The following is a 23,566-nucleotide window of genomic DNA, read 5'->3' as shown; positions in this document are numbered from 1 at the left end:
CCCATCGTTCCAGAGCTGTTATCGTATACTTACCTTGGCCTGCGAGAAGCCCTGATCTCAACCCAACTGACCATGGGGCGTCAAGTTCAAATTAGACATCCACCTGTTCAAAATCTATAAGAATTAGCCCAGGCTCTTCATGAGGAATGGTAGAGGATTCCACTGATGCGCATTCTGCGTTTGCTTTCCAGCATGAGGAGGAGGGTTGCAGCAGTTATCCGTGCGAGGAAAGGATACACCAATACTGATGTCACCATTACTATTGGTTTAGGTTTGAACAGTGAACGTGTTTGAGAACTTTGTGTACGTTGGACCACAGACATTTTCTGTTTCACCATAGTTTTGGACATGAGTATTGATAACGTTTTTAGTGCCCCCATATGACCGTCAATAAATTACAGACGAAAGTAGCAGAAGTGTTGGTAGTTGATGGATTGACACTGTAGATGGTTCAGTTAACGAAATTATAACCATGTGTTTGGTTTCCACATCATGAATAACCAGTGCGTTGTGTTAAACACAATCTTCTAACATGAAAATGGGTTGTGCTTAATTAATGTTCATGTTTATACTTTTGAAGTCGTTGAGAAATGTGTTCATGTGATTGCAATATATACCCTTTTCTCGTCCTTCTGGAAAATATTTGCTACGAATAGACATGAATATGAAATTTAACTTTGATATTTCTGCAGTATCATGTCAGGCGACCTCATCATGATGATGATAAGATATTTATGTAGCGCACATATCCACGCAGCTGCTACATGCTCAAGGCACTTGAGTGTTCCCTTGATCTTTTCTCTGGCATTCATTTAACCAGCTCAAATCGCTTGGACGTATGCAACTCATGCAACCTGTTAGCCTCGTCCTCGCAAGGTACGCATTCGCAGCTGGATGGACTGGAACACCTAGTCACAGTAGTTTGACCGATGATACTGCGCGTAACTATACCCGCAACTAGGTGTTCGTGTGCCCAACATCTAGTCACCCACCATCGGATGAATTCTTTTAAGTGGAAAGTGCTGTGTACTGCCCACTACGGGTTGTGACCCTGTAAGTAACGTTGGGTCCAACGTTTTTACACTCGGTCACAAGTGGGGATAAATCCAGGCACATTTCAGTTACAAGCCGGCCCCTTAGACTGCTAGCCCACCACCCCACCTGTGCGCAATCGTCTTTGGGGTGACGAGCGAACGCTTTAACTGCGGGGTTTAACCACTGCCCCGTCAACACATGAACTCTTCTTTTCAATGAAGTGACGCGTGCTATGTTTGAGCGGCACCATGTGGTCATGGTACAAGGACAACTGTACACGTAAATGCACGTAACAAAGCCCTTTCCTTATTCATCAGATATCAGAAAGTTATACCGTTTTATACCGATTATATCATAAACATGTATTTATGTGTGAGCGGGTTTAGGTTTTCGCCACTTTTAGCAACATTCCAGCAATATCACAGAGGGGAAACTCAGAAATGTGCTTCACACAGTGCCCATGTGGGGAATATTACCCATTTTTTCGACGTGAACAGCGGACGCTTTAATCTTTAGGATATCCCAGCGACGTACTCGTGTTTATGACTCAGTAAGTAATTATGATATGATCAGGTACCTTCTCACATACATGTTATACAACTCTAGTCTTACCTGAAATGTTCTGAAATGAGTTCAGGAGTCAATGGAAACAAAATCCCAGTAAACAGGCACAGTAATAAAGTTATCTAAATAAACCCCGAAATGAAAATTAAGGTCAATTGCGATGAGATGCTTTTATTGCGCTGTTGATTGTCACACTTCATGTCAGAGTATATATAAAGTTAATGAAGAAATATATGCTGTACACACATGTAGATGTCTTTGGAGAAAACGGTAGTTCTCCTGAAGAGTTAGCATGATCACATACTGACGTATATCAAGGCATGTTTGAAACGTACTGTATACCATAGGTCATATGACTAGCAGGCTTCAAATTATTTGTGTTCCTTTCATTGTGCACTCGTTGTGTTACCTTGACCGTCCTTCTAATTGCCCTCACTACCCCATTCTGCATGGCACCAGTCCTTATCTATTCCTTCTCCCCATGTGTCTCTCTATCTCTCCCTATCTGTGTGTCTCTGTGTCGCTCCCCCCATCCCTCCCTCTGCCTGTCGCTCTCTTTCACCCTCTCCCTCTGTCTCTCAGCCCCTCTGCTCTGTCTTGCTCTTTTCCTCTGTGTCCATTTCTAGTGTCCCTTGACGTCATGTTGGTGGAATATTTCTAAAAGCGGTGCAAAATCTCGCTCACTCACAATCTCTAACACTGCTCCTCTCTCTGCCCCTCCCTCTCCCTTTTCTCTCTTTCCCTCACTCTCTCTTTCTCCCTTCCTCTCTCATTCCCCTCCCTCTCCCCTTTTTCTCTCTCCCTCTCCCCCTCTCTCATTCCCCTCCCTCCCTCTCTCTTTCTCTCTGCCGGAGTCCTCTGCTTCTAGTCTTCTGGTCCTCTAATCACGTCATTTTACGCGCTAAGGCTGTTTTGCCGTCGTCCAAACCTGTTCCAACTCTCTCCAGCCTAACCCTTCCTTTCTTTCTTTCCCGGACCGCTATACCAGTACTCTCACTGAATCGTCCTCTCCCGTCAGTGTACTTCCTTTTCCAACACTACAAGGTGTTCAGATCACACTGGCCACGTTAAGCCAGTATTCTCTGTAAACCAAGGCTAGTTGTTTTAGTTTCTACCAGTTACATTTATGTCTACAGCACACATTGCTCACAAGGGGTACAAGTAATAACTTGGAACTAGTAATCACTTACATTTTTTCAATAGTGCATTTGTGACCTTTTGTAATAAACTATTGGTTAGAAATATATCTCTTTCACAAACTCATTTCTCAATTCACACATCGCTTCTATTTCAGTGTGTATCTGAATGTTAAGGGACAATCTTTCATTTTCTCCTCGTACAGTTTGTCAAACCATTCATTCTGGGCGACAGTGAACCAGTTCTTCCAGTCACCAATCTCACCTGAAAGAACAGGAACAATAATTAATGCATACGTCAAACTGTCAGACTGTACACTTTAGGATACGCTTCATACCGAAAATTATTACCAACAATATCACCTCGATCTATCATCTTTTAACAATCAAACTTTATCCTCGATTTCCTACAAGTTCCGCCTGAACTGCCACAAAATCGAAACGTGAAGATGTTGGTTAGAACTGGTTTTCAGTAACCCATGCTGGTCATGAAAGATGACTAAAGGGTTCGGATGGAACTTTAAATGTCCATTACCTCAGCATTGTCAAACCGGATTAGAACTGGTCTTTAGCAAATCCATGTTTTTCGCAAGAGGCGACTAATTAGATCGGATAGACATGCTCGCTGAATTGGTTGACACATGCCATGGGTTTCCATATGCGTGGATCGAAGTTCATGTAGATGAACGCTGGGCAGTCTGATCCATGCTGGATTGTTTACAGACGACGGCGTATATCTTGAATGCTGGCAATGCTATGTGCTATGTTAAAGAACCAAACCAACCCGTAACGTAGTGGTAGACTCTATATAACTGAACCATCTTTGTAAGTTAGTGTGTGATCTTCTCACGATGCTGGATGGGATAAACAAAACAGTCTGAAAGATTCCATATACTGGTTCGTTCTATGTACAATACAAACTCACCTTTTCTGTACACAATCTCAGAAAAGTTTGCTTTGATGTCCTTCATTGATCCGAAACTGCAGTGATCACACACTTCTTTCACGAACTCATCACTTCTGTCAGTTCCAAGGAAGTCTCGAATTTTCTTCACCTCACGGAAAACATCCTGTGAACAAACAGATAGTGAGCAGAACAAATGTCAACGTCGAAAAGTGAGGCCACGTATGCATGTAATTACAAGTTAAACACATTTAATAACACTCACTCTGAATGTACTGTTGATGTGTATGTGTTGGGAATGCATCCCGTAAAATTATGTATTAATTGTTAAGACAATAACTACGCTGTCAGTAAATATTAAATACACACATACTAACATGTATAAAGCACAAGTATCCAGCGTCAGCTGCTCAAAAGCGCTAGTGTGTGAGATAACTGGAATGACGATTGTTAATACATCCTTATGTTGGGAATGTTTTGTGAAAACGGAGAGTCCACGCTTGGCAATTCTCTGTCCATGTCATTTCAAACACAGATTTTCTTTGGCTATTACCTAAGGGGATACCTGGTCACTACAGATCGATATTTCAATTCATTTCATTTTTAAACTTTAACCAAATTCCTCACTGGAATTTTAAATAGCTTGGAAACAGCAAACAGCAAAGATGTCGACATCTGCATTCGAAACCCGATGTCCAGCGAGACGACATTGTACCGATATAATGGCCATAACTCGGAGGATGGCAAAAAGACATCATGGATGATTATTATAACATCCTGTTGTTGGTTGTTGGCTATCATGGGTAGAACGTGTACATCGGTCTTGCTCACCTCTTTCATGTCCTCATAGTTGAGTGTCAGTATGGGGACGTCAGTTGTCTTCTTCACCTCCTCCCAGTCCTTCACATAGTCAAACCAGGATCCGTAGTCAACTGAAACAAGGTACATATCATTGACGTCACAACAACTCAGGTACAGGTTGAAGAGTCAAAGAGAAGGGTCTAATGCCACTGTGAAGAGAAGCTTAGTTAAGTTTGGGCGTTTCGGGAACGCTGATGTCGCTCCATCTCAAAACCCTCGATAATGTGAATACTACTGATTAGCAAGTCCATTCTCAACGATGATTTTGAATTCGAAACTGTGTAACCTGACTAAACCCACCAAGATTAGAATTGTGGTTAAATGAGTGAGTGAGTTTACATTTAAGCCCCGCTAAGCAGTATTCCCGTTATATGGTGGCGGTCGGTCAATAATCCAGTCTGGTAAAAACATTCCAGTGATCAACAGCATGACCATCGAGTTACGCAATTGGGATACGAGGGACGTGTTAAACAAATCAGCATGCCTGACTAAACGATACTTATGAGAGTCATAGGTTACTGAAGGGCAATTGTAACACGGATCTTCAGGGGTCGATTTATATCAACATCGAGGATACATCAATCCATGTGTCCCGAGGGACCAGTGAACATTACTTTATTTATTTATCTTACCGAACACCTCAATGTTAATGTTTAACTGTTTGAGGCATGGGTATCGGATGGATTGTACACTTCGGCCAACCCGTGTGAATCAAACGATTCGAATCCTGCATCTTGGTGTTTTTCCAGCAGGTATTGTTTTAGTGAAGTCGCTGCGGTGTAATGCCCCCTCTTAATATTCACAGGGACTACATCTGAACGTTTTTCAAAATTTATCTATTGGAATGCATGTCAAATCTCCCTTGTCCCTCTTCCAACGATTTGCATTCGCAAAACATCGGCAATTTTCGTGCATCACACGTGATTCAATTTTATTCGAGATGGGGAAGTACTACCACGAAGTACCGAATGAGTTGCCTTTGGTAGCGGGGGACATTGAAAAGTATCTCGCTGGTAAATAGGGTACATCGAAAGTAATAGAAGAGCACTTAGCCAATCAGAAAACGACATTTCTGTGTGAGGTAAGATAAGTAAATGTATGTTGTGTTGTCAAAGAAGGAAAACTTACACCTCCCCTCCAGTGAGGGTCGGACGAAATTCTTCCACTCTCCAGAGTACTTGTAAAACATCGGCAGCTTCTTCACAAAGTTGTAGAATGAAACGGTCACGTCCTTGGGATTCCGAGTCACGTACAGAATCCTAGGTTTCTTTTCTTTAACCTGCTTTGGCAGTTCCCTGAACAACAAATGAGTATTGAGGACTCTAGGAGACGGAAGATCTTTATATTCATCTTCATTAATAAATTCCATCATAGCAGTCCCTTTGCTGATGTCATCACGGTCGAGTTTTCCCGCCACCAGCAGACGAGTAATCTCCCAAACCCAGTGAGTACCTGGAAAGTAAGACCATATTTAGGCTCCATGCAATAGATTGTCTTCTCGAAACCGCGACTTCCTACTACTTTTTGCACATGCCGATGTCACTAAGTGGTCATGCCGTGAAAAAATGAAATGTGTAACCAGTGTTGGGTTAAAACAAAAGTAACATTAAAACAACTCAATCCATACACCAGACTGTCATATTTTGGCTGACATTGACGATGACGTAATGATATGTTAGGATTGCATGTATGGTATACTTACTGTTTACATTACGCTACTCTGAAGATCTGTAGTAGTTCATATTAAAGACACAACGCGACAGTACGTTATTGTGAGGCTGTATGTGAGGACACGTTGTGTTATAATGTGTCGTGGTCCGTTATGGCTGCATTATGTCGTAGTATGACTCTGTGAGGTCACTGGGTTTCACTGTAGATCAGGGGTGTCACAATCTGTCAAAATCTGTTGTGGCTGGATTATGTCATAGTATGGTCCTATGAGGTCACTGAATGTCACTGTATGAGTGGATGTATGGTTGGGGGTGTCATTATTTGTCACTGTGCGTTATGTCTGTATCATGTCATAATATGGCCCTATGAGGTCACGTAGCGTCATTATTTGACTGAATGAGGCTAAAGCTGTTACTATCTATTACACTCCATTGTGGTTGTATTGTGTAATACTATGATTCTATGAGATCACTGAGTGTCACTATTTGACTGAATGAGGTCATGAGATGGCGAGACTGAGCATGCGCGAGACAGAGTAGACGTGTTTATGTCGGCTCTCACAATGGGTATTTCTCTATGCCAATATCGAATGAAAATTGGCTGCTTTCTTCAACCTGACAGGACCAAAAAATCATTCAAAGGCCTAAAAGTTGATGGAGGTAAAGTGTCTTTGTGTCTAAAACTTCTATTGCTACTTAGCGTGCTGCTTGTGACGAGCGGGTCGGTGGAGGTAAACCCAGGTCCACGAGGATCTAGGGCACACCAACAAACTCTTTCAGCAGACAGTGACGGTGCCCTCAGAATCGACAATGAGTCAGGTGAAGTAATCTCTATGTTGAAGGACATAAAGTGCGATATAGAAAACATGAACAGAAACTTTGAAACTCTGAATACAAAGGTCGCCAACATGGCGGCCGACATTACCACACAAATGGATAATTTGAGAATCGAAAACAAAGACTTGAAGAAAAAATTAGCAGAAGTCAGCGACCGACTAGAGGATCTGGAGTCGCGAAGCCGAAGAAACAACCTTATATTTCATGGGATTGAAGGTGAAACAGGTGAATCCTGGGAAGTGACAGAAAGAAAGGTAAAAGACTTCATGAAACACGCCTTGAAGCTTGATGATGATTCTGTCAACAACACTGTTATTGTAAGAGCGCATCGCCTAAACCCACGCAAAGCCGGGTCCCCAATAATTGCTAATTTCCTGAAATCAACTGAGAAAAGTGGCATTTTTATGGCAGCAAGACGAAATCTTCCTCGAGACAGTGGGAAACGCGTGACTGAGGATTTCACTAGCAAAGTGCGGGAGGAGCGTCGTCTGCTATCACCTTATTTCGTGAAAGCCCGGGACAGTGGGAAGAGAGTCAAGATGAGACAGAATAAACTTATAATTGAGAACTCTGTGTTCATCTATGATCGGGTGAAGGAGACAATCGTCCAGATTTCTGGTAAACCCATGGATTTACCACCAAATTCACCTCCCGACTGCCAGCGGGCAACGCCCACAAAACCACGTGGTGATGTGTTTACATCGAATGCTAAATATAGCAGTGATGTGACAGGGGACGTAACTCTAAGTGTATGATGCGGCGGCCAGGGCCAATGTAAACGCTCACTTTCCATCTTATCTTGGAACATTGAAGGTTTGGCAAAGTTTAGTAATGACACCAGCTTTAAAGAGTATTGTTCTATGTATGACATTGTTGCTTTTGGCGAGTCATTTGTCAGAGATCATAAAGATTTTTGTGATTTTCTCACTGGATACAGAACGTTCAATTGTGTTCGCCCTAAATTGCATACACGAGGTCGTTACAGTGGTGGTGTTACTGTATTTGTAAGAGATGGTTTAGGGATCAACAGCTTAATTAGCAGACTGTATGACAACTTCCATAACTGTGTTGTTCTTCTTCTCCGTTCATCGTTACTCTCATGGGACTGTGATACTGTTTTGATATGACCGTATTTGTCTCCAGAAAACTCCCCCATCTACAGTAATCATGGTGACTATGATGGTATGACAGAACTGAGTGATTATCTGTTTACTATTGTTTGTGATCATCCTGACAAGGAGATATTCCTAGCTGGCGACTTGAATGCTCGCATGAAGGACTTTATTGACTACATTCCTGATGACAATCTATCTCTTGTATATGACTCTGATGATTATCCATGTGATACTTTTGATACCCCAAGATCAACTAAAGATATTCATGTTCATAATAATTATGGTATTAAGCTAGCAGAATTATGCCGCACATATAGTATTCATGCTTTAAATGGTCACCTGTTTAATGACACCAGTGGTGAATTTACTTGTGTAACCCATAATGGTACCAGTCTTGTTGACTACATGCTGGCATCAACAACCCTTTTTCCCCATATTACTGATTTTGGAGTTGGAACTGAGGATAAATCATGCCATTTTCCTCTTTACTGTACACTGGATCTTGATATTGGTTTTTTGTCTGAACCAGTCAAGCAGCAATCTTCACCACAGAATGACACCCAAAATGATGAAAGTGTAACATGGTACAAATATTTATGGCACAGAGATTCAGACAATAATTTCCTACATAAATTATTAAGTAATCTCAATGCATCTCTCAATACACTATGTGATCTTATAACCACTAACACAGACCAGGCACTATCCTTTTTAGTGAATGTTATACAAGATGCAGCAAATCATACAAAGCAAGTCTACAAAGGTATTACCACACAGAAATATCTTACACAGCCACCATGGTGGGATGAGGAACTAGAAAGAATTAAGCATGATAAATATGCAGCACTACGTGCACACAGGGACCATAACCATGACATTAACATTTACAAACAATACCGTAACACTTTCAAGCAGCTATTTAAGAAGAAGAAAAGGAAATATTTACAAACACAGAAAGATAAATTAATTTCAGCTAGATCTGATCCTAGACAATTTTGGAAACTTATTAAAATGAACAGAATGTCCAGTTGTACTTCCCAACAAATAACCTGTAAACAATGGTACGTTCACTTCCAAACACTACTCTCTGCAGACAACACGAATCAGCTCCAACACACTGAACAGTCTACTGATACTCAATCCTCTACAGGTACACTCAACCAGCCTATAACCCAGGAAGAAGTTATGTCTCACATTAAACTGTTAGCAAACAATAAGTCACCCGGACCAGACAGTATTGGAAATGAATTTCTTAAAGTCTCTAAAGACTATATTACACCTATTCTTGCAAGATTATATAATCGCATACTCAATACCGGTCACTTTCCAAGTGCATGGGGACACAGCATCATATGTCCATTATTTAAGTCAGGTAACAAATCAGATACCAACAACTACAGGGGCATTTCCCTCATTGACTCACTGTGTAAAGTATTTACTTCATTACTGAACAGTAGGCTGCAGACATGGTGTGATGAAAATAATGTGTTAGGTGACTTTCAAGCAGGTTTTAGACCTGGCTATTCTACAGTAGACCATATATTTACCCTTAATGCTATTGCAACAAAATATTCATGCAAAAGAAATGGAAGATTTTACTGTTTGTATATTGACTTTAGTAAAGCATTTGACACTTTAAACCACAATATTCTCTTAAATGCATTGAAAGATGTTGGTGTGTCAGGCAAATGTTTCAACATTGTATCATCCATGTACAACAGTCTGTCTGCCTGTGTGAGAACAAGCACTGGTTTGTCTCAATCATTTGCATGTAATATCGGTACTCGACAGGGTTGTATCTTAAGTCCTCAGATATTTATCATATTCATTAACCATTTGTATACATTATTGGAGGATGTAGGTGGCAGAGGGGTGTTTATTTCACACAATGTAGATGACTTGTATGCCCTAATCTTTGCAGATGATGTTTCTGCTCTGGCAGATAGTTGTAACCAGTTGCAGTTAAAGATAAATGCACTAGAACTATTTTGTAATAATACAGGTATGTGTGTAAATTTGAAGAAAACTAAGGTAGTTGTGTTTAGACAGGGGGGTCCACTTAGGTCTTATGAGAAATGGTACTACAAGGGAGATCCTATTGAAGTAGTTTCATCCTACCGTTACTTAGGTTTAACATTTACTCCGAAACTTGAATGGAGTAAGGCGCAAACAATACTAGCATCCCAGGCAAACAAGGCAATATTAGCAATTAATGGTTTCCAGAGGAAAGTTGGTAATATTTCCTGTCCAGACCTCTTTAAGATATTCGATTCAATGATTACCCCTATTTTATGTTATGGTTCAGAAGTCTGGGGATTATCTTATTGTAAAACTGTCGAATCTGTTCATCTTGCTTTCTGCAAATATTTTCTTAAAGTCAACAAATCCACTTCATCAAATATGGTTTTAGGAGAATGTGGTAGGTATCCACTACAGCGTGTGTACACAACAAAGGTTATTAAGTATTGGTGTCACTTATTGCAGCTACCCAAAGATAGATTACCATACCAGTCCTACATGATGCTTAAGGCACTTGATGAGTGTGGGAGAATTACATGGGCTAGTAAGGTTAAACATTTACTATTCCAGTTTGGTTTTGGTTATGCCTGGTTAAGTCACAATGTTGGAGATTCAAAGGTTTTCATATCTATGTTCAAACAGCGGTTATGTGATAATTTACAGCAGACATGGTACTCCTCTCTAGAGTCTTCACCCAAATGTTACCTGTACAAATCGTTCAAATCTTTGTTGGATGTTGAAAAGTACCTACGATGTGATTTACCTCTTTATGTAAGAACTGCTATTTCTAGATTTAGATGTTCAAACTTCAAAATTGCCATAGAAACAGGAAGATACACTAATACTGATAGACATCTAAGACTGTGTAGCCACTGCAAAAATAATAATGTAAATGTCATTGAGGATGAATTCCATATTTTATTGGAATGCCCACTATATGCAGATATTAGAACGAAATACCTTAGTAATACGCTAAAGAAACCACACAACCTCATGTCTGTTGTTAACATTTTTAAAGATCCCAACACAAATACTCTCCATAATGTTGGACATTTCCTCTTTCATGCTGAAAAGAGGATCCATTTAAAACATGCTCAGCGACTGTAATTGAATTATGTTTGTATTTTGGGCCTGTGGCCTTTATACAGAATAAAATATGTCTATGTCTATGTCTATGTCTATGAATGAGGTCATGAGGTATCCCAATCATAAAATCACGGTGGTTCGATAATGTATGTAATGTGTAACTTTATAAAGTCGGGATGATTCACGGTCAGTAATGTATGTCATGTGTAACGTTATAAAGTCGGGGTTTTTCACGGCCAGTAATCTTTGTAATATGTCACTGTATAAAGTCGGGGTTTTTCACTGTCAGTAATGTATGTAATATGTCAGTGTACAAAGTCACGGTCTGTGATGCATGCATTATTTGAGGTGTGATAAAACTATTAATAACTTCACTCTTAAGAATATTCCACTCATATGGTGACGTGCGTGAGTGTGTATGTATGGCTGCTTGTACTAGCCCAGACTTACGCTGGCTTTATGCTGCTAAGTCATTGAGATACTATACTACAGCTAAGCATGCATACTCCGCTCAGACTACTCACTACAGTGACTCTGAGCCGACCAGTCCTTATTATACCTATTAATGCCGAGGGCTAGGGTCCAACAAGTTACATATCTTAACGTCGTGTGATATGACGCTTCCGGCCAGCTATCTCACTAATTCACTGTTATACTATTCACATTCCTTCACATACCTGATTTAGGGAAGGCACACACAAGAATGTCGTCAGAGCGCATTTCAACAGACGGTAAAGTCTCCAGTGCAGTAGCAGGAAACATGGGGTACTTCCGGCCATTGAAGCTTATCAGCGTCAACTCATCCCCACCATCATCGGGTACACGTATCTCCATGGTTCTCTCCTTCAACCTAACAATCGTGTCGGACGCGACTTGAATCTGAAACTAAAGATGTTGTACGTACTGTATTGGAGGATTGCTTGAAATGGGAAATTGATCTCGAAACGGCGGTTAGTTGTTACAGGCGAGGTGCTTACCTGTGCACCAGTCCATATGACGTGTCGGGTTAGTACAAACCGTTAACATGGTGTGATGTTGAGGTACTTATTTTTGAGATGTTTCAGTGTATTTGCTGTGACAAATATTAAAAGGAGAAACTACAGTCCCCACGGTGTACGTTCTTGTCATCTGAGCTCCTGAAAGCTGCATGGCGTTATGTTCTGGTTCATTGAGATCATATAGTCCGCATGGTATGACTTTCTATTTTATTGAGATCCCACGGTCCTTTTTATTTGACGTTCTAATCCACATGGTGTGGCTTACTAGTTCACTGAGATCGTACAGGATGCATGCTATGACATTTTAGTTCATTGAGATCTTACAGCCCTCATGGTGTGACTCTCTAGTTTATTGAGATCATACAGTCCCTTACAGTTACTTGAAGACCTAGTCCACTGACATCCTATAGTCCTCATGTGTCGCCCTGGGTCATTGGAATCCTACATTCTGCATGATGTATTGTTTTAGCTCATGGAGATCACAACCTACATGGCGTATTTCTCTGGGTTATTGAGATCATACCGCTCTTGTTATTTGACGTTCTCGTCCACTGAGCTCCTTCAGTCGACAGGGTGTGACTTACTAATTCATTGAGATCTCACAGGCTGCAGGATGTACGTTTCTAGCTTATTCAGATCCTACGGACCACGTGATGCCACTCAGAAAAAAAAATCTTCGTTTCCGGACACCGGAACCCTAACGGAAACGAAATGAAAGTTATGTTTCAGTTAGGTTTCCGGATAGTTTCTGTACATTTGCTTCAAGTTTCCGGAAAATGGAAACTCACAAGTTACCCACAATGCGGTAAGTCTCCAGTGAGTTTCCGTAAACCAGATTACAGTACGGGCTCCAATGAGTTTCCTTGAGCCTGATTCAAAACAGACCGGTGAAGGGCCGGGGCAGCCCATACTTGCCACAAAATGCGACTCTGCTTGTCGTAAGAGGCGAGTAATGGGATCGGGGGGTCTGACTTCCCAATTGCGCAGATCGTTGCTCATGCTGTTGATAACCGGTCTGACTGGTCCAGACTCAAGTATTTACAGACCGCCGCCATATAGCTGTTAGATTGCAGAATGCAGCGTAAAACGAAACTCATTCATTCATTTTACAAAACATTTATTAACATTTCACATAGGTCAGCTTCAAAAACAGTTTTATCACACAAAACACATATCGAAAGTAGGATTTGATCCTCCGCAGAAAATTAAGCCTTTGTACATACTGTGTCTACCCTTAAACATTCGAGATGTTGAGTATGAAATGGACATTTCATGAATATAACGAGACACACTTACTCGTTTGTAGAAGACTCGACGGTCCACTGCTCTGAGGCAACTCAACACTTGTCCTTGTCACTGTCACGTCTACGAACTGTTTATCATTGCGTGCTGATCAACACTGGGACACACACTGCCCAGCTGTTGCATAGGGTTGTGGTTCGGTAAACATCCGGCAAGTAGGTCAGATCAATTACATTCGTTTTAAACCAGTTTGCCAGCTGCGATAACGTTTACGATCAGGGTTTGAATCACTAATAGTGGTGGGCGAGCATGGATGGTCCCAACGGCAACGAGTTCCGATGTAATATCAGATTTTTGTTTACTGTGAAACTGTGTTCATAAGCTAGCCTTAAACATGTACCCACTCGGGTAAGATCCATATATTCAGATGAACATTAATTAAGCACCACCAAAACTAATTGTCGATTTTAACAAAAAGGGATCAAAACAGAGAAATCAAACAGTTATAATTATATCTATATACAATTTAGAAATTCACTCAAATGTATGCTTTTCATACTAAAGATCTGTCGTAGTGCAAGCGACTCAGGGGTATAAAAAGCTGAAATGAAGTGTTGTCATTGCTTTCTTATCGACGCATCAATAAGTGAATAGAGCGGAAATTGAACTTTTCTGGACATGCCGAGGCGTAGGCTTTCTGAAAGAAACCCAACAGATTTCAGATCATTGGTATGCGTGCAGTTGGTTTGTCCTGTCGCAGCAAAAAGTTCCAGACTGAATACCAATCACACTGTTATTAGTCGCCTTGTAAGGAAACATACGGCCACTGGTTATGTCAAGGATCGTCCGCGATCAGGAAGGCCGAGAAATACCACTCCCCGTGATGACCGTGCCCTAGTTCGTTCGCCTAGTGAGACGCAGGTCCATGAGAAATGCCAGAGATCTCAGAGAACAATCTAGAGTGGGTGTTGTTCGTCTCTCAACCAGCACCATCCGAAGGAGGCTCAGGTCCGCTGGACTCGCTGATAGATACAACGTTTGGCGTGGTGTAATCAACGGCAAAACCACAATCTGAGGACATGGCGCAGGATCCATTGGTCCAGTGAAAGCTGTTTTCTTCTTCGTGTTACTGATGGCCGTTGGCGAGTTTGGAGAAGGAGTAATGAGGCTTATCAACAGCGGATGATCCATGCAGTTGAACCCTTTGGCGGTGTCTCTGTAATGGTGTGGGGGAGTTTCTGCTATGACTGTAAGCTGAATCTTATCACTATTCAAGGGACACTCAATGGTCAGTGATACCTACATAAAGTACTGGAAGCTGCTGTTGTCCCGCATTTGATAACCACCCCCTCGCCAGTCGGCCAGTATTTATGGACGATAATGCTAGTCCCCATCGTTCCAGAGCTGTTATCGTATACTTACCTTGGCCTGCGAGAAGCCCTGATCTCAACCCAACTGACCATGGGGCGTCAAGTTCAAATTAGACATCCACCTGTTCAAAATCTATAGGAATTAGCCCAGGCTCTTCATGAGGAATGGTAGAGGATTCCACGGATGCGCATTCTGCGTTTGCTTTCCAGCATGAGGAGGAGGGTTGCAGCAGTTATCCGTGCGAGGAAAGGATACACCAATACTGATGTCACCATTACTATTGGCTTAGGTTTGAACAGTGAACGTTTTTGAGAACTTTGTGTACGTTGGACCACAGACATTTTCTGTTTCACCATAGTTTTGGACATGATTATTGATAACGTTTTAGTGCCCCCATATGACCGTCAATAAATTACAGACGTAAGTAGCAGAAGTGTTGGTAGTTAATGGATTGACACTGTAGATGGTTCAGTTAACGAAATTATAACCATGTGTTTGGTTTCCACATCATGAATGACCAGAGTGTTGTGTTAAACACAATCTTCTAACATGAAAATGGGTTGTGCTTAATTAATGTTCATGTTTATACTTTTGAAGTCGTTGAGAAATGTGTTCATGTGATTGCAATATATACCCTTTACTAGTTTCTTGTACTTTTGGGGACAGTGGGATAGCCTATTGATAAAACGTCCGTTCGTCACGCCGAAAGCCCGGGTTCGATATGATTTCAATGTGTCAAGCTCATTTCTGGTGAGATAATATTGTTGGAATGTTGCTAAAGTCAGAAGAACATACTCAGTCAGGTACTGTTCACTTGCAACTGGATAGTAGTAATTTATCAGTAAAACATGATGCATTAATGAATGTTTAACGTCGGTTTCCGCACTATTCGAACTACATGGCGGCGGTAGGCAAATACTCGAGTGTGGGCCAGACAATCCCTCGATTAATAGCATGAACTGTTCAGTGATCAACTACATTAACTTCGATCTGTGCAATTGGGAACCGATGGCATGTGGCAACCAAGTCAGAGAGCCTGACCACCCGATCTAATTAGTCGCCTCTTATGACAAGCATGGATGTGCTGTAGACCAGTTCTAATCCGGTGTGACAATGCTGAAGTAAAGGACATCTAAAGTTCCTTAAACTAGCAAATTTGAAAATTTCAGCGTGAAAATACATGGCGTTTAGCTAAGTAACAAAGAACCTTCTTGAATGCAACAAATGAACCCGCCATTGCAGTTTGACATTTCCACATTGTGTTTACCTTCTTTTCTTATTCACGATATGGATGTATTACTGCCAAAGTAACTCACTTACTTCCAGTATCTCTCTTGCATTTCCCTGTGGAAAGTTGGTGAATAATAGGTAGTCCTATATTTATGGGCTGCTTCCCTCGGAACACTAGACGTATTATCAACAAATCAACAAATATCAACAAATGTAACCACCAAACGGTAATACATTATACGTGCTGATCCAGGGTGAGTGAGTTGATATTCATTGCCACATCGGTAATATTTCAGTTATATCGTGACGAGAGCTATTAATTAACTGGGAACATAGAATATTCACAACTTGAGATGGGAAAGTGTTTTGATGTGCTACCCATCACAGAATAGACTCACTACTGTAAATGAGGCACTCTTTTCAGGCAACTGTTTGAAAAACTACATTTTGCCAAAAAAAAGTCATACAGTTTAAAGGTATTGATTACACATTAATTGGTGTATTGTAAAACAAATTCGTAATATTGAAAGAAATAGTGTTGTGAGTTCCCTAAATAACGAAGATCAGTTTAAAAAATCGCAAATTCTTCTCCAAACTTTACTTCAAAATAGAGCTGTTCACATGCACGATATTTGTCCATGCTTTTCAGCAATTTAATGCATCGTCCTCGTGTAGTTCTCCCAGGTTACTGAAGAAATTCATCACCGATGTAACCACCTATATAAACATGACATATAGTGAGTGTTGTAAGTGAGTCTAAACTTGATGGGTAATATATTTCGACTGTTAACATAAGCGACAAAACCCTTTCCACGTTCATCAGAAATTGTGAAATTATCACAGTTAGAACTAAAACTAGCATGTAAAGTTAAAACTTATGGCATTATTTGGACAATACATAATATAAAGACATTATATAGCGTCACAAACTATAGCCATACTGCGGTCCATGGGGACTTACATTAGTTTTGCTACCTGCATGAACCCTAGCTGGATTTACAAAATTCCGCTGACGATGGTAGGAAGATTTAGCCGAAATCGAAAATAGGAAACATATACTTTGGACTTTGGAAGTGTTGGGACTTCCGTACCTTCTCAAGGGTACAATCATTTTACGATACTTAAACCCGCTTTGAGGATACAGCAAATAACAATCGCAGTTGTGAATTTATACAACCATTAAAAATAAAGTTTAACCTTTACCTATTTACAAGACATTCAAGTGTATATCTAGTGTGGCCAATGCGACATCGACACATAACGATCACCTCAAAGTAGGTCTGACACCCACTGGTGTCACCGATAGATGTTTAATTTGATGCATCTTATAGATACCTACTTGGGAGTCCCACTTCTGTATCAGATCACGGATGTTCGATCTAATCAGAAGTTTGTAATTAGAGCATGGATTATAAGAAGTGGTTTCACGGATTTGTTGATCGCTGCCTTAGCCTATGAAACAATGATGATACCAGGTGTTCGCGAAACGGTCAGCGTATCCTGTCCCACCGGCGGCACCCGTCATGAACGTATGCTAAGTCTAGTCATTTGTTCGACTGGATTATTTCAGAAACGCATGGTAAAAGGCAAAAGAGGGAATTGTATTGGACATCATTTTTGTCACTGACGCATCAAATTTGGATATTTTGTCCACATGGCTACCATAAAGCTTGCTGAAAGCTTTACTGAAGCCCTGAATCTTGTAACCTTGATCAAACAACTTCTGAGCAAGAGTGGCAAAGATGTCCCTTAGTAACCATGAATGTGCCTGCCATTAATATGTTCTGCAGCAACTTCAGTAATTAAGACACGGGTACTGTACGCAAATCGATCTGTTAAGTTTTGGAGCTAACTATTGAACTGGACGATGTGCTGAATGATCTTCCTCAACAGCTCAATACTACACAATCCTCTGCTGTCGGTGCTCATGATGGCTTATCACTGGGTTGTCCGGTCCAGATTATTGGTTGTCCGATTGTTTCCATACCGACGTTAAGTAGCTGGAACAATGCTGAGGGTGGTGTTAAACAACACACCAAAGAACCAACTAATCAATCAATACCTCATACGCCTCACATGTCATCAGCACAAACTGTGTGTTTGGAATCATTGCAAGCAGTCTCTCTATTGACGACCCTTGAAGATCAGGGAAAGGATTGATCTTCAGCAATTCATGCTTATCCTAAGAAGCGACTATAACGGGTTCGGGTGTTCAGGCTCGCTCACTTGGCTGACACATCTCATCGTATCCCAGTTGCTCATGCTGTTGATTACTGGATTGTCCATATCGATGGACAACTGCTGAGTACGTCGTTAAACTAGACATAATCCAAACAAATCCTGTCCTGCTATACATCGTGCTCTTCACCTGTCACCAGTGCAAACTGTGTTTTTGTGCACCACTTCACATGCTAAAAGAGTAACCTACCTTGGTTCTTTAGTGACTTACGAATTCTGATTGTCGCGAATGTCTCTATTTATGCCATCAAAAACACCATCCGTGTATTTGTGCGACAGCTGATTCTGGGCTAGGCTGTCCTATCCTGATTTTCTCACACCATCGGGAATTGGGTCAAATCGAGGCCCTATGTTTGGAGAAATTAACAAACCAGCGCTGGCCTCATTTCGTCTATTACATCCAACGCCTGTGTTTATTTACCAGGGAATGTTTCAACAACATTATAGAGAATATATATGAGAGAGAGAGAGAGAGAGAGAGAGACACACACATACACATGCACACACACACACACACACACACACACACACACACACACACAAGAAAATAATTTTATATATACACCTGGAAATTAATCAAGCAACACCCCAATTTTTTCTATTGGAGCAACTTTGAAGTGTTCTGACAATCAAAATATGCCGGGTTGATATAGTTTGACACTTTTTTATTCAACAGACGATCTCTGACAAACAACTTAAAGGGAAAAAGTATCAAGACTTTGCTTTATTGCAACGAAATCCAAATTCTTAAAACTGTCTTAAATTCATGAAAAAATGGACACAATTTACTATTCATCCACAGACGTTGTTGTCAGGTGTATTAACACAAATGTCACATGGAAAGAAAGAACAGTCATCTGAGAGTCTGCACACCGACTTTCATCAATATCTAGTGTGTCCTCCCTGCGCACGCACCACCGATTCCAGACGCCTCCTCATTCCTTGGATGAGTCTCCGGATCTGATTCTGGGGGATCCTGTTCCACTCCTCATGCAGGGCAGCCGTCAATTCGTTGAGATTATGGACTGGTGGGTCTCTCTGCCTCACACGACGGCCAATAAAGTCCCACAAATGTTCAATGGGGTTGAGGTCAGGGCTCATGGCAGGCCATGGAATTCTGTCAATTGCATTTTGCCGCAAAAAATCATTTACAGCATGCGCCCTGTGAGGTCTAGCATTGTCGTCCATAAATATGGGTCTCGTTGCCAGAGGATGGTTCTCAAAATGAGGTACCACAGCCCTGTCAAGAACCTCCTGTTGGTAACGAACACCGTTAAGGTTGCCACGGATGGTAATGATATCCAACTTGCAGTTCATGGAAATGCACCCCCATACCATAACGGAACCTCCCCCAAAGGCCACAGTCTCCTGGATGTTCCGTGGAGCCATTGCTGTGTTCCTCTGCCTCCAGACCCGAGTACGACCGTCCACCATGTGCAGCAAGAACCGGCTCTCATCTGAGAAATGGACCTTCCTCCAAGAGGCAATGTTCCAGTGCAAACGGTCATTACACCAGGCCAGTCGGGCTGCCTTATGGGCTGGAGACAGTCTGGGTCGCTTGATTGGCCTCCTTGCCCGGTATCCTGCAGCTTTCAGACGATTCCGAACAGTCCTGTTCGAGATGGGTCTCCCTGGAAGCCACTCCTGTCTCAACCGAGAGCTCGAGTCGAAGGACCTGCGCCGTACAAGTCTCAGTAAAGCTCTGTCCTCCCGGACTGTGGTCTTCCTGGGTCTTCCTGGTCTAGGCAGGTCTTTAACTTCATTAGTGGCCCGGTATTTTTTCAAAAGTTTTGAAATTATGGAATGATGTCGTCCGATTTGAGTCCCGATTTGTCTTAGAGACATACCAGCATTCCTCATGCCGATTATTTGCCAACGAGTGGCCTCTGATAATTTCCTACGTGCCATGACATTGAAATGAATGAAAAACCGAATGCAATCGACAACCTGCGCTTGTAAACACCCCAGGGAAAAAGTGCATTTTTCGAAAGTTGAGGTTAAAGCAATGCACGTGCGCTGTGCAAGCTTCACGCGCGTCATATCAACCCATGAAAAGCTCATGCTGTATGTGAATACATCAAAATTGAATAATCAATCATCAAAATTACTTCGTTAAACTTTGTTAAGTTTTTATGTGTCTTTGAATTTGGTGTTGCTTAATTAATTTCCATATGTATATATGTATGTATAATTTTTTTCCTGAATTGAGTCATCGGGGTATTTGGAATATACGTTTTCTACCCGATCTAGATTAGATTCTTGTGCGACACGTATGCCTTCTATGACGATATATTTCAAGAAATAACAGTCATTGTGATAAACGTCCGATCCACATATATATGTATGTACTCAGCCACTCACACATTTGTTTCACGTTGTAACTTTAATAACGTGGTTAGTGCTTGGGAAAGGAGAACGGCTTTTTAAATCGTCTCGACTCAAACTGTTCTTTCAAAGAGCATTAAACAGATGGAATCTAACGTTTTGTCATATGCGCCTACAAAATAAGAATGCGACATGCAAACAGTCACCACAGAAGGTATTGTTTCAAGTCTATATGCTCACATTATCGAGTGAGTATGGTTTTACGCTGCTGTTAGCAATGTCACATCAATATCACAGCGGGGGACACCAGAAATAAGTTTGTACGGCTTACAGTAAGAGTGCCATATGTGTAAATAGATCATCGAAAACATGTTTAGTGTCATAACACATGTCCTCAAGAATGCACCCAAGCACCTCATTCACGACTATTACTTCGTAAGATAGAACTCATCGTAGTCATGCAGTAATGTGAATATTTCACGAAATAGAAGTTGATTTTTCCTAGGTACATCTCGCTTCCCATTTTCGATGTGCTCCGCCGCCATTTTGCTGAAATATTGCTAAAGATTGCGTTTAATCATACCCACTCACTCACCATGAAATTTTTGTAGAACATGTGTCTCTTGAGTAATAAAACACTTGTGAATTAATCATCATTACATATCACTAGTAGAGTATGCTAGCATGTAACATTTCACTTCTTGCGGTTTCATCCAGTAAAGAGACATCTACTTCTAAATGCCAATCAAATTCTTCAGTCAGTTACCATGGTAGAACGGGTAATGAACATCATGTTTGTTTCCAATTCTTATCTGAATGCATAATAGGTTGCAAAAAGTAACAATCAGCAAAGTGAGGAAAATCATGTTTATGTTCACGTCATATAACCATGAAAAGAAAAGTGACATGTGACATGAGTGTTGCTTCCAGTAGGGACCTAATGTCAATATTACCCGAGTGTTTTGCTCACTTCTGGACGTTTGCTGAGCTGATTTAAACATATCACCAAGCTGAGGATTAATGTCAATAAGAACTGAATTAATTACCCAGCTGTGGACTAATGCCAGCATGAACTGGACGTATTAGTCAGATGTGGATTAATGTCAATATGAACTCACCTTATTACCCAGCTGTGGACTAATGTCAGCATGAACTGAACATTACCCAACTGTGAACTAATGCCAGCATGAACTGAACTTACTACCAACTGTGGACTAATGTCAATATAAAACTCACCTTATTACCCAGCTGTGGGCTAATGTCAGCATGAACTGAACTTATTACCCAGCTGTGGGCTAATGTCAGCATGAACTGAACTTCTCATCCAGCTGTGGGCCAATGTCAGTATGAAAAGAACTTATTACCCAGCTGTGGGCTAATGTCAGTATGAACTCACCTTATTACCCAGTTGTGGGCTAATGTCAGCATGAACTGAACTTATTACCCAGCTGTGGGCTAATGTCAGCATAAAACTGAACTTATTACCCAGCTGTGGGCTAATGTCAGTATGAACTCACCTTATTACCCAGCTGTGGGCTAATGTCACTGTGAACACATCTTATGTATGTGTGTTTATTCTGAATTTTGTACTTTTGAAAAAGGTAATTCAATGCTGAGGACCATATGCACATTAGACTTGCAACATGTATTCTTATGTCCTTTTGTGTCGAAAGTACCAACCATTTTTACCCCCTAGCAGCTCAGAGTCATAATGTATGGTGCTGTTACCTAGACGATTTGGAAACACTGTTTTCAAAACATTGATAACTTTTGCCTCAATAGTATGGACGTGTTTCCTAGGAGTGAACCCATCTCGAGCAGAACGAACAAGCGTCACCACACCCGGACTGAATGGCTGGGAAAGGATTGTTTGCAGCTGCTTGGTGGTCTGGTCGATTTTCTCCTCATCAAAGTTAGGGATTTCCTGTATGCGGGAATTGTGGGTCCCCATTTTGTTCCCCGTGCATACCACCATGCCGATATTTCGTATGAAGGATGGACTTCTTGGGGATTGGTTCATGCACACGCCCACAGCGGAGAGCTCCTCTAACTGACGTTCACTGAGATAGACTAAATGACCGATAAGATGGTCTAGCAAAACCTGGGTAGATTCTTTTGGCATGCACAGAAAGGGTTTAGCTTTTTCCAGTATATCGTTCAAGTTACCGATAATTGAACTCTTCATGGCAAGATGGCTGGGACACTTGATGTTGACCTCTGATGCGTCATCATTGCAGGACGTGGTGTGTCCAAGTGTAATCATCAACAAGTCACGGAAGAATTTATCTGCCATTAGTTCATCATGGGCGTTGTCAACACACATTAGCTTGGCAACACAGGATGATATGTCGTAGATCTGGTTGTCACTCATACCGACATCATACAGCTGAGTGGACGCATCTTCACGGGCGTAGTAATCTTCATCAATATCAAGTATGACGCTGTCACCCGCCGAAATCCAGGTACCGGAATTAGCAAGTTCCATAGCGTTGACTGTACTTACAAACTCCACAGTTCCACTGAGAGACATGTCTAAACATGCAACTTCCTGTATCTCAAAATATTCCCCACGGTCATCTCGATGAGTATCGATCCAGACACACATGTTGTGTATTTTCAGCTGTACGGATTCTGCACAAGCGCAAAGGACCAGTTCATCACGACCACCATTGATGTGTCTGTACATGACCCCAGCTCTCAGACGTACAGACACATAGGGTTCGTACATTCCAGAATCATATGCTGGCCACACCCAGATAAAACGGTTGATTAATCCTGTTGCTGCAGTCATCTGGCAAAATATTAATTTAAAAAAAAATATTTAAGGAAATTGCTGACTGATCCAAACTAAACGCACTGTGAGATATAACGAACTAAAATGACGGTCCCGGTCGGTTTGGTATTACTGTTTAGTTTATTGTAGATGAACTCAGTG

General features: G+C 41.3%; 2 protein-coding genes across 2 annotated transcripts in view; both read right to left on the bottom strand.

The window, feature by feature from the left end:
* Positions 1–1,757: 1,757 nt before the first annotated feature.
* On the bottom strand, positions 1,758–13,653 carry LOC137284098 (sulfotransferase 1A1-like). Its single transcript, XM_067815781.1, has 6 exons — positions 13,522–13,653; positions 11,905–12,112; positions 5,629–5,952; positions 4,471–4,571; positions 3,661–3,805; positions 1,758–3,000 (listed from the first exon to the last, which is right to left on the bottom strand). Exons 2-6 carry the CDS (start codon positions 12,059–12,061, stop codon positions 2,885–2,887), a joined length of 843 nt encoding a protein of 280 aa, XP_067671882.1. The 5' UTR covers positions 12,062–12,112; positions 13,522–13,653; the 3' UTR covers positions 1,758–2,884.
* Positions 13,654–22,282: 8,629 nt separating this feature from the next.
* The window catches only part of LOC137276989 (uncharacterized), a 5,204-nt gene continuing 3,920 nt past the window's right edge, over positions 22,283–23,566 (bottom strand). The window contains exon 5 of the mRNA XM_067808648.1: positions 22,283–23,422. Within this exon, the coding sequence (XP_067664749.1) occupies positions 22,283–23,422 (1,140 nt within the window). The remainder of the gene's footprint in view (positions 23,423–23,566) is intronic.

This window comes from Haliotis asinina, chromosome 1 (genome assembly GCF_037392515.1).
Source record: "Haliotis asinina isolate JCU_RB_2024 chromosome 1, JCU_Hal_asi_v2, whole genome shotgun sequence".
NCBI lineage: Eukaryota > Metazoa > Mollusca > Gastropoda > Lepetellida > Haliotidae > Haliotis > Haliotis asinina.
The sequence above is the reverse complement of the archived record's forward strand: the minus strand, read 5'-3'. Positions and strand labels throughout refer to the sequence as shown.